The following is a 12,556-nucleotide window of genomic DNA, read 5'->3' as shown; positions in this document are numbered from 1 at the left end:
ACACTACTTTTGTCTCCTTTGTTGTTCTCTTCATTTCTGAACCCAAACGCCACGCGCCTTATCACTACTGTCCTTCTCTTCTTACAGAAATTCAGGGACACTGTGCATACCACGCGCTACTGCTACGACGGTTATTTGTAATTAGTTATTCTCGAAATTAAAACTCAATCATAAATGGGATACGCTTATGTACTAGAATAATATCTCAACTGTTTACTAATTTACGATATTACCCTCTTCCTTTGTTTCCCCTTTTGCCCTCTTCTATGTACGCCTTACATCGGCATATTACTCCCAACTTACCTTATAGCCCTTTCATACAGGCTTAGCGCTTCTCGCCGACCGCTATATTCAGTTGCAAATTTGTAATTTAAATTATACTTTTGCCGTGAATTGAGATACAATTCATAATTAAAAATTTATTTATTAGAGAAAAAATCATTGAATTTGTAACGACCCATCGTGACCGTCACACTACGGAACAACACTACATACTGCTCGAAAATATATTAAAATAGTATAATAAATATTTACAACACAAGTTGTTAATCAAGCAACAAACAACTAGTTATATACAAGAAAACCTGTTACTATAAGGTAGCCTACAAAAAAAAATTATCCATCTTCAAGCACATCATGTGGCCTCTAGCAACTATCTCCCAGCCTATCCCTGCCCTGCTCCCATACATGATCATCGCAATCCAAACCACATGGAGACATGCAAGGATAAACCAGAGATAATAAACAACTCATAATAATTTAATATTCAACATAACAACTATATAATCATCTTCGCATTCGACATTTGAGACAAACAACATATATATATACTATACATCTTAACATTCATTTCAACTTACTACATAACAACACTATCGTCATCCTCAACAAGGTCAACATACAACACAATCACAGCTTAACAACATAACAACAAATATACAACTCATATCAACAACAAATCAACTCATCAACAACTTATGCATCGTCATGCATTTCGACTCGGAGATCTCCTACAACATGGTAAGTAGTCTAAGTGGCTAGGTCCTACCAAATCGACAATACAACACATTTGGATATCAATTCACAACACGATAATGGTTTCTCAGACTTTGTCACTTAAACAAGGAAGTATAGTACTCGGTTAGGAACTAAGTTCCCGACTTCATACTTTACTCAAATTGGCCACTTGTAATCGATATAGGTTGACCTGACCCTTATACCGTGGTCGCTTTATAATCGGTATAACTTGACATTGCCCCTATACCGTGGTCGCTTTGTAATCGGTATAGCTCGACCTTGTCCATATACCGTAGAAATTTTAGATAGTAGGGGCAATACTTATTCATATATTTGTAGTATTAAAAATTTTACATATAACTTTTAAAAGCATAAATATATATCATAATTATTTTTTACAAGTTTTTATATCTACGATTACAAGTAAAGATGAAAATAAATTAGGTTAGACTAAATTTTATTATAATTTAATAGGTTTGAACCTAACTTTCTTTAAAAATATATATCTTAAATATGACTTATTTATCTATCATAGATATTTTTTAAATGTTTGGTTAGAACTACAATCCTAAAGACTTATTTTATAATAATTTAACACTATTAAAAATATAAAATGAATATGTTAAATTTTATAAAAATCAAGTTTAATTTATTTATATATTTTTAATATCTAATATATATTTTTAGATGATAATTTATTTTTAAAATATATTTTATATAACAATTCTAAATGGAACATAAATCTTTCGATTTTTCTTATTTTGATTTTTTTAATCAACATATACAATATCTAGAAAACGCAAAAGATAAACATGCATACGGTAAATTTTATTTTATAAAAAATTGATTTTTTTAATATATTACATTATATATGTGAGTATTAAGATATATATATATATATATATATATATATATATATATATATATATATGAGTTAATCACCTATACACTACCAGTGTAAAGTTTTTTTACATTGACAATCAATTATATCTTTTAATTGTGTCATGTCACTGTAAACACATTTACTTTTAACAGTGACATGACACAATTAAAAGATATAATTAGTTGATAATGTAAAAAAACTTTACATTGTCAGTATATAGGTGATTAACTCTATATATATTATAATTAGACTTTTTAAAAAAATTGATTCGTTATTAAGAAATATTCTTTATCCCATAAGAGAATTAATATCCTTCAAAAGTTTGATAAATATCAAATAAATGAATCTCTTTTATAAATCTATATTTTATACATATGATAATTTAAATATATTTTATTTATTTTATTAAAATAATTGTTTTTTTAAAAATATATTATGTTTTAAATAAAAAAATATTTATGTGTGAAATAGTAGTGGAGGCAAGTGCCCCCACTACTCACAACGTGGATCCGTCAATGTACATAACAACATTATCGTCATCCTCAACAAGGTCAACATACAACACAATCACAGCTTAACAACATAACAACAAATATACAACTCATATCAACAACAAATCAACTCATCAACAACTTATGCGTCGTCACACATTTCGACTCAGAGATCTCCTACAACATGGTAAGTAGTCTAAGTGGCTAGGTCCTACCAAATCGACAATACAACACATTTGGATATCAATTCACAACACGATAATGGTTTCTCAGACTTTGTCACTTAAACAAGGAAGTATAGTACTCGGTTAGGAACTAAGTTCCCGAATTCATACTTTACTCAAATTGGCCACTTGTAATCGATATAGGTTGACCTGACCCCTATTCCGTGGTCGCTTTATAATCGGTATAGCTCAATATTGCCCCTATACCGTGGTCGCTTTGTAATCGGTATAGCTCGACCTTGCCCCTATACCGTGGTCGCTTTATAATCGGTATAGCTCGACCTTACCCCTATACCGTGGTCGCTTTATACACGTGTGCCTCAACCTTGCCCACACAGGGGATCAACTAAGTCCTAGAGGAGAACAACACAACGACCACTCCAAGGAACAACTTCCCAAGGAGGGTTTTTCAACAAATTGGACTCTCAGAGCACCATAACTATCTCAATCCACACAATGGGATGAGCAACTTCGAAAACATCTCCCCTAGTCCTAGTGATCAACAATTTATCATCACAGCTTAATCAGCTTACAACTCAACAACACAGCTTTACAGCAATAGGCATCTTAACAACTTTACAACAATAGGCAACTTAACAACTTTACAAAAATAGGCACCTTAAGAACTTTACAACAATAAACAACTTAACAACTTTACAGCAATAAACAACTTAACAACTTTACAGCAATGAACAACTATAGTCATCAATCTCAACTTTAACAACTTTAAACAACATAGCAACTTTTTAGCAATATACAACTCTCCTCTAACAACTTGACAACACAGTCTAATAATAACATCTCATCATACTTCACAACGTAAACATGTCCACACATATAGCAACCTTATCAACTTAATTTCAACTAATTTCAACAATATCATAGATCAACACACAACTTGTAAACAACTTCACAACTTAATTACAACATGCATCTCCAACAACATCATTAATAAATATTTAATCATATATTAGCAACACACAATATTTTCATCACCTAACATAACTCATACTAATCAACCTAAGTACCCAAAGGAGTTCTCAACTCACATACAACCAACAACTTTACAATCTAGCTTCTCTTACCTGAAGATTGGCTCAGGATAGCCAAGAAGCGGAATTCTCTTTCCGAAGCTCAACCCGGAACTTCAATCCACCCAAAGCAAGTTTCTTAGTCCAGAGTCCTTTTCTCTAAAACTTCTCTCTAAAAACCTCCCTTTCTCCTCAACCACCAACCTCTATTTATAGAAGTTCCAGAGTGGCCAGAACGGCCTGTTCCGAATCAGGAACGGGCCGTTCTGAAATCAGAACAGCCCGTTCTGGGACTCATCCAGAACGACCCGTTCTCCGTCCAGAACGGCCCGTACTCCCTCGGAACGGCCCGTTTTGGGGTTTGGAACGACCTGTTCTCCCTCTAGAATATGGCCCGTTCTCAACTACGTTTTATAGGTCAATTTAGTAGTTTGGAACGGCCCGTTCCAGTTTGAGAACGACCTGTTCTAGACTACTGAATCATCCATACTGAGCCTTCTAAAATAATTTACTACGTTACAAAATTGGGTTTTACGTCATTTTTTTTATGTGTAGTCTTTTCATAAAATTTTCGTCATTATGCAAAAAAAAAAATCAATTAACTATATTAGACTTTATTAAATTAAAAATTGCATAACATATAGATTTCGAAATTGTTATTATATTGGTTAATAAATTTATTATATAATAATTTGTAATTAAATGATAATATAAAAATATTCACTAGTACAGAAAGGGTCTTTTACGTCGTGTATTTTGACCCTTTTACGTCGGAAAAGGGTCCGACGTTAATACGGGAGTCGTAAATTTACGTCGCCTCTAAAAGGCGACGTAAATTTACGTCGATGATTTCTCCAAACCGACGTAAAATGGGGCAAAATCATGCCACAATTTTACGTCGGAGATGGCTTTGTCCGACGTAAATTTACGTCGGTCATTGCGAGGACCGACGTAAATTTACGTCAGACAAAACCATGTCCGACGTAAATTGTGGGGGTTTTTTTTTTAAAAAACGTTTGTAAATTGATATACCCAACACCTGCATATAAATATAATCCAGAATACCAACTCTAAACCAGGCAGTCCAGAATAGAAATTCAAATTGTATTTCAAAATTGAATGACAAAAAGAAAATAATATATAAATCTTAAAAAACATAAATTATGACAATGTAAATCCTATTATCCTAAAAAAGCTATAAAACATGTTTGTCAATGCTATCTAACTAACTAAACTAACTAACTATCAAACTATAAACATAATATCTAACTAACTATCAAACTATAAACAATATCTAACTAACTAAACTTAGAAAAAAATTTGCCCATTGTTCTCTTATCTTGAGCAACTCAACTTCGGGCAATGAAAATGGATCTTGAAAGACCTGAAAGGGTAATTTAAGTGTCATTAATATGCAATGTTAATTATTCTAAAGGTAAATATAGTTAAATAAATTTTGATATGAATTACCTGCGCCCAAGAATCAATAATACCCGCAGAAACTATGGCTTTCATCCAATACATGATGTAATAGCCACATTCAAACGAGTCTTGTTGCTTATTACACTAAAATGAGAAACAAATAACTATTAATTCCAAAGTCAATAAATTTAAATATTATTGATTGTATGAATTTATTTGCTAACCTTAGGGTATATGAAATGCAATGACTTTGATGATCTGGCTCTTCCACTTAATATATTAGCTCCAGACACGATTCTAATTAATTGAAATAAAAACAAATGTTAGCCAATATATATAATTAGTTTTAAAACATAATGAAAATTTTTTAGTTACCCATGTAATTGGCTTTTAATTTCATGGCTTGGTTTTCGATGAAGTGAACAAAACCACACCACGGTATATTCCTTAGGAATGATTACCATTAACTGCCAATGAGACCTACATTGTATGACAAACAAATCAGTTAAAAAATTACCATGATTAAAAAATCAATTAAAAAACTAACCCGTCAATGTATGGAGCCATGTATATATGTCTTCTTGAGTCACTCATCCATGTTTGCATATATTGTTGGATCTGGACCTGAGTGTTTCCTGATTTTTGGATGGATTGAGGCTCAATAAATCCATATACTTCTGCTTGTGCTTGCTCCACACTCAATTTGTCCATGTACCTAACACAAATAATTATTATAAGTTAAATGTAATTATTGAAAATTTAGACTCATAAAAGAAAATATGACTTACATGGCCCACAACTGTATGACAGATATATTTAACATGCAGTTTCCCCCAACAATCTCTAATGCATCAGGCAGAGATATGTATAGTGGAACATCAGAGCTATCAACTCCAAAAACTCTAATGTCCCACTGTAATTGAATTGGATGCTTCTTTATTCGTGGTAATTTGATTAGAAGCTTAGATATGGGATCATCCTCAGCTTCTGCGATATTGGCATCATGAACATGAGGTTCTCTCATGACCTCCTTACCACGATTGATAAAATCCTAAAGAAATAATTAAAATTAGTTAAACAATAATAGAATTATAAGAATCTAAAAGAGCAATAATATAATTACCTTTGCCCGTGCTGAAAGCGGCATGACCAAACGTTTTGGCCAAGCTAAGAATGTGCCGGTTGCCTGCCCCACTAGTTGAACCTCTGTATTGGGCAAAGGCACTGGAGCAGCAACATCTTGAACTTGGTCAACCACAACCCATGTCCAGTCTGGCTGTAGAGGGACACCATGGATGGTTGAACCACCCTCAAATACTCGGCCAATAGCCACTAACCGTGGGGGGTCATCCTCAACATATAACTCACACTGGTTTGGTACATCAGTGTGAGTCTGATCCGGTGAGGGATCTGGAGCAGCACAACTCCCTTTAGTGCTGACTCGAACACCATCATGAGCAATTGCAGTCTGTTGCTGAGAACGAGCCAAAAGTTCAAACTTCTGTTCAAACTATTTTTCAATATTCTTCAGTTTCTCTTCAAACTGCATCTCCAATCTCTGCTCCAATTCCTGTATAACCTCTTGACTGCAAGAGTTGACAGTGCTCCTCGATGATCGGCCACCAAAGAAATCTCGGTGGCTCCAAGAACCACCAACACCACGCACACGACCTCCGTGCTCTGGCTTTCCTATGGCCGTTGTGAGGATATCATTCCGACCATCAGAAACAAATGAGCCCTGGGTGCTCTGCTCAACTAAACCCTCCTGCAACAATAAGGAAGATTAAAAATTCTTATGAATTAAATGAGTTGAAATGAAGAGTCCTAGTTTGTATATTTTTACTTACTATTTTACTAGCAACGACTCTTGCAGACTCAGAAGTCATTTGCCCATCTGGTTTTGTCCGGGCTGCTATCCACATCTCATGGCGGGGAGGTGACTCTACACGGTCAGCATCCTCAACCCCTGCTGCCTGTGCCTTAGCCTTCTTCATTTGCTTTTTTTTTCTTTCATATCCCCCTCTTGACAATAGATGGGGTGCATCATTCTTGGCCTGTCGTTCTTGGGCAGCTATTCTTTTAGCCTGCAATAATACAAAAAAGAAAATGAGATAAATTAAAATGTACCTTAAGTATTTGTGTCAATGTAAAAGTTATCAATAACTAACCTGCCACGAAGGGTCTAATCGAGTGGCACAAAATTGCATCCACTCCTCATCAGTGATCTGGTACTTTAGACAGGGAGTCTCATTTTGGCGCTCTCCAAATACATACTCCCGTGTCAAGAAAGTCTTGAAGTCTCTCCACCTGGTGGCAAGGGCAGATAACATCTTCCTCCTCATGCCCTCAGTGTTGGGAATGTCAAAATTTTGCTATGAAAATAACAACAAATAATAAATAATGTATTTTAGTTATATAATATTGAAAGGATGTGAAAGTATATACCTGAATATCCTGCCACATGAGGTTCTTGTCAACCTCCTGAACGTCATCCTATGATGGAATGATAATAGAAACATGTCGTCGAGCTAGGACTCCCAAATAGCTCTTAAACTTGGCAGCATTTGGGCCTGATGCCTTGCTAGAACGAGGATCCACCTCAACCGGTGTCCTCTCCTTGACAATGCGCCCAGCTGTCAACCCAGACAATCGGGTGACAGATCTACCTTCCCTCCTTCCACTGCCAGACCCAGAATCCTCCATAATCCTGAAAAAATTAAACTGTCATTATTAAAACAATGAATTAACTGAATAGACAAATAAAGTAAAAAAGATAATAATAATATAGCAACAAAATAACTAATAAAAAAATAAATAATACATAAACAGAAACCTATTAGGTTGGAATGTCTTCCCATATTCCTTCATCATGATCACTTCGAATAGCATGTATTTCGTCCACTTCATTATCTGCAATAGGACCAAATGATATGCTTGAAAAAGACGGTGTCTCATGCATATCTAGAGACTCATCTTCGTGAGTTCCATGCATGGTTCTTCCTTCGAGAACCACTGACCATTTCTCATTACATGGATCCCTGACATAAAAAACCTGTCTTGCTTGATATGCCATAATAAAAGGTTCATCCTTATAGCCGACCTTATTCAAATCAACCAAAGTAAATCCTAAATCATCTGTCCGCACACCCGTATTGCCATCAACCCATTTACACTTGAACACAGGCACTCTAAACGTAACATAATCAATTTCCCATATGTCTTCTATGACTCTGAAATAACTCATGGATGCTGTAATGGGATTTTTATCTTTTGAACTAGCAAAGTGCACAGCCTCAGCCTGAATTGTAACCCCACTATTTTGTACTCTACTTTTGTCATCTTCTGTCTTTGTATAGAAACAATATTTGTTAATGTCATACCCACCAAATGTAATGACATCGTTGTTAGGCCCACGCGCGAGTCTCAAAAGTGTATCAGAAGCATTAACCTCACCATAAACCTTTTTCTTAAACCAAGCTAAGAAACTCTTGTTATGTTCATTCAATACCCATTTCTCATTCATCCGGGGGTGTGCTATCTTGATTTCATCTATGTGTTCAGATATGTAAGGAATTACTTCATCAGTGTCGTTCAATATGTACAAATGGGCTTGGTCAACTTCTGTTCGACTCACAGTTCTAATCTTTAAACTTCGAGTACCCTTACCAAATTGTTTCCCATCATGTCGAGTCTTGGGAATTCCTATTGGTTCTGATTTTGACATATACCCTGAACAAAACTCAATGGCTTCTTCTGCAATGTACCTCTCCACAATAGAGGCTTCTGGGCGGTATTGATTCTTGACATATCCTTTTAAGATCTTCATGTATCTCTCAACAGGATACATCCATCTAAGATAAACCGGGCCACACAATCGAATCTCCCTAACCAAATCAACTATCAAATGCACCATGATATCAAAAAATGAAGGTGGAAAATACATTTCCAATTGACACAAGATTGTGATTGCTTCATTTTCTAACTCATCTAACTTTACAAGGTCAATTACTTTGTTGCAAATGGCATTGAAGAATAAACACAATCGAGTAATAGCAACTCTAACAGAAGATGGTAAAATGTTACGAATAGCCACAGGCAAAAGTTGTTGCATTAACACATGACAATCGTGAGACTTTAAACCAATCAACTTCAAATCTTGCATAGACACCAGACTCTTCACATTTGAGGAGTACCCTTGTGGAACTTTCACACTGCTTAAGCACTCACAAAAGCTTTTTTTTTCTTTCTTTGATAGAGTATGACAAGCTGGAGGCAAGTAAGTGCGTCTTCCAATAGACTGAGGATGCAACTCAGAACGTATACCCATGTCCACCAAATCTTGTCGTGCTTTCACTCCATCTTTAGTCTTTCCTTTGATGTTTAGCAATGTCCCAATTACACTATCACAAACATTTTTCTCCACATGCATCACATCTATGCAGTGTCTAACATCTAACTTGCACCAGTAAGGAAGATTAAAGAATATTGATCGTTTCTTCCAGATATTTCTCTCAGTTGACTTCTTTTGCGTCTTTCCGAACACAATGTTAATGTTCTTCACCCGTTGATATACTTCTTCACCATTGCGCGGTGTGGAGGCAATTTCATCCTCTTGACTTCCATTGAATGCTTTCTTCAATCTACGGTATGGATGACTACGAACAAGAAACTTACGATGCCTAGTGTACGCAGTCTTTTGCCCATGTTTCAATTGGGTATAACTTGTGTTTTCTTCACATATAGGACATGCATACTGACCCTTCACACTATACCCACTCAAGTTACCATATGCTGGAAAATCATTTATTGTGCAAAATAACATTGCACGCATAGTAAATTTTTCTTCACGATATGCATCAAACACCTCCACTCCTGTGTCCCATAACATTTTCAAGTCATCAATCAATGGACTAAGATACACATCTATGTCATTTCCTGGTTGTCGGGGACCTGATATCATCATAGACAACATAATATATTTTCTCTTCATGCATAGCCAAGGAGGCAAATTATAAATGACCAACAAAACTGGCCATGAACTGTGTTTACTACTTAAGTTCCCATAAGGATTCATGCCATCTATAGCTAAACCAATTCTCAAGTTTCTTGACTCTGCACCAAATTCTGGAAATGTTTCATCAATCCTCTTCCATTGCGGAGAATCAGCTGGATGTCGAAGAAAGTGGTCACATTTTCTACCATTTTCATGCCATGTGAGGTTTTTTGCATCCTCTTTAATGGCAAACAATCTTTTAAACCTAGGTATTATTGGCAAATACCATAAGACCTTAGCAGGGGGACCCTCTATTTCTTCCTCACCATTACTTCCATCAGTTTTCTTTTTGAACTGCGACAATCCACATGTGGGACACACTTTCAGTGTAGCAAAATCATTTGTATACAATATGCAATCATTAGGGCACGCGTGTATCTTCTTATACTCCAAACCCATTGGACATAGTATCTTTTTTGCCTCATAGTTGCGATTAGGTAACGTGTTATCTTCTGGAAGCATCTCCTTCAATAACTCCAACAATTCTGTGAAACTTTTATCAGTCCAGCCATTTCTTGCTTTTAAACTAAACAATTTTAAAGTTGCTGATAATCTTGTAAACATACTGCATCCTGGGTACAATGGTTGCTCAAAATCAGACTTTAAGGTATCATACACATGTGCTCTTTCAAAATTTTCTTCACCAACATCACGTATCATCTCTTCTAAGTTATCGCCCATCCCTTCAAAATTTTCAGTTGTTGACACTGTTGAAATGTCTAATATTTCTCCGTGCCATGTCCATACTGTATAACTCTTCACAATACCATATATAAACAGGTGATCACGTATTTCTCCAACTTCTTGACGTATCTGATTCAAACATCGAACACATGGACAATAATATGCCCCTTTGATGGGTTTCCCATTTTCTCTTGCAAATTGTAAGAACTCTTCAACTCCATTTCTGTACTCTTGACTAATGCGACTTGCATTCATCCAACTTCGATTCATTATCTATATATTAACACAAATTAACTATTGACTCAGTTATTCATAAATTTTCTAACCTAAACTACAACCCTAAAAAATCGATGGTAAACTAAAGGTCAATGCCTAAAAAAGTCTCTTCTTTAATGCATCTGGAACGGCCCGTATTGAAACTAGAACGGGCCGTTCCAGATCAAAAAATTACAACAACAAATTTCCAGCAGAACGGGCCGTTCTCTTTACAGAACGGCCCGTTCTGCAAGGAGAACGGGTCGTTCCAGCGGAACAAATAGCAAAAAAAAACAAAATAATTACGGGGACAACAAACTAACCTCAAACGACCAACGTGCAGACACTTAGAGACTTGGATACGTTGAATGTAGCAATAAACGCAGTGGGAGACTCAGAAATTCAGAGAAAATGAGAGGGGTTGTTTGTAAATTGTGAGCGCGGGAATGGAAAATACAAAGGTGGGGAATATAGGGCCATTTTTTACGTCGGGTTTCGTTGTTCCGACGTAAATTTACGTCGAACTAGAGGGGTTCCGACGTAAATTTACGTCGGACCCCCTCTAGTCCGACGTAAATTTACGTCGCACTATGAGACTGCAACGTTAATTCCCACATTTACGTCGGACTAGGGGGGATCCGACGTAAATTAGTCTCTACTTAATTACGAAACTGCCACCGCGTTTTTACAACGTCGGTATTTACTGTTTCCGACGTAAATTGGGTGACGTAAATACCCTTTTTTGCACTAGTGATTTTGTATTATCACTTTATAAACTATTTACTTTTAATATTTATATATAAAGTACTTTAAAAAGGTATTTTTAATAAAAAAATTACTCTTAATTATGAGACATGGGGAGATTTCTAAAATGCAACTAGCGAGCATGCATAACTGTATTTACATGTATGCATTTAACTATCGGACAAAGGCATTGATGAGGGAAAAGTAGTAGCTATAAACATGTTACTAAAACTCCAACATGAACTTGATTGGTTACTTAAACTCGCTCGAGAGTAAGTATCTATACTCATTTTTTTTAACTTATAATAAAATAATTATTAATTAAAATGATTTGACATGCACTCTTAATTAAGGATAAAAATTCGTTTTTCACTTTGAAAATACAACGTAACTAAAAAAATCACTTTATTTTTATAAAATTTGATTCAATAGAGAAGAGTTATACCATCTTATCAAATTAAAAAAAAAAAAAAACTTATCACAGTCCTAACTCAACCATTTTTTTTATTCTTCATATTCTTGAGTTCCAATCATGAATGGGATAAATGGTTGACTCTAACCGATACTTTGGATTCTTTTACAATCATTGTTTTTAATATATTAAATATACAATAATGAAAGACAAGAGATTTTGATACATAATTTTTTAATATGTATTTATTCTATATCAATTATTGACAATAAGTATAAATAAATATAGGGAAACAATAATAACATATAAAACATTAAGTGTTTGATAATTGTGTTTGTAA

General features: G+C 35.1%; 3 protein-coding genes across 3 annotated transcripts; all 3 read right to left on the bottom strand.

Moving 5' to 3' along the window:
- Positions 1-5,006: 5,006 nt before the first annotated feature.
- Positions 5,007-6,573, bottom strand: LOC145957595 (uncharacterized). The gene is made up of 5 exons (XM_083074047.1): positions 6,192-6,573; positions 5,857-6,119; positions 5,616-5,783; positions 5,444-5,535; positions 5,007-5,365 (listed from the first exon to the last, which is right to left on the bottom strand). The coding sequence occupies exons 1-4, from the start codon at positions 6,213-6,215 to the stop codon at positions 5,532-5,534; spliced, it is 459 nt and encodes a 152-aa protein (XP_082930173.1). The 5' UTR covers positions 6,216-6,573; the 3' UTR covers positions 5,007-5,365; positions 5,444-5,531.
- On the bottom strand, positions 6,564-7,149 carry LOC145957594 (uncharacterized). Its single transcript, XM_083074046.1, has 2 exons — positions 6,916-7,149; positions 6,564-6,833 (listed from the first exon to the last, which is right to left on the bottom strand). The coding sequence occupies exons 1-2, from the start codon at positions 7,060-7,062 to the stop codon at positions 6,579-6,581; spliced, it is 402 nt and encodes a 133-aa protein (XP_082930172.1). The 5' UTR covers positions 7,063-7,149; the 3' UTR covers positions 6,564-6,578.
- A 131-nt stretch (positions 7,150-7,280) lies between these two features.
- Positions 7,281-11,616, bottom strand: LOC145957593 (uncharacterized). Its single transcript, XM_083074045.1, has 2 exons — positions 7,514-11,616; positions 7,281-7,440 (listed from the first exon to the last, which is right to left on the bottom strand). The coding sequence occupies exon 1, from the start codon at positions 11,073-11,075 to the stop codon at positions 7,905-7,907; it is 3,171 nt and encodes a 1,056-aa protein (XP_082930171.1). The 5' UTR covers positions 11,076-11,616; the 3' UTR covers positions 7,281-7,440; positions 7,514-7,904.
- Between the last annotated feature and the right edge of the window lie 940 nt (positions 11,617-12,556).

The sequence above is a fragment of the Cajanus cajan genome, chromosome 4, assembly GCF_000230855.2.
Source record: "Cajanus cajan strain Asha chromosome 4, NIPB_CcT2T_4, whole genome shotgun sequence".
Lineage (NCBI taxonomy): Eukaryota > Viridiplantae > Streptophyta > Magnoliopsida > Fabales > Fabaceae > Cajanus > Cajanus cajan.
Note: the sequence above shows the minus strand (reverse complement) of the source record. Positions and strands in the feature narration are given on the sequence as shown.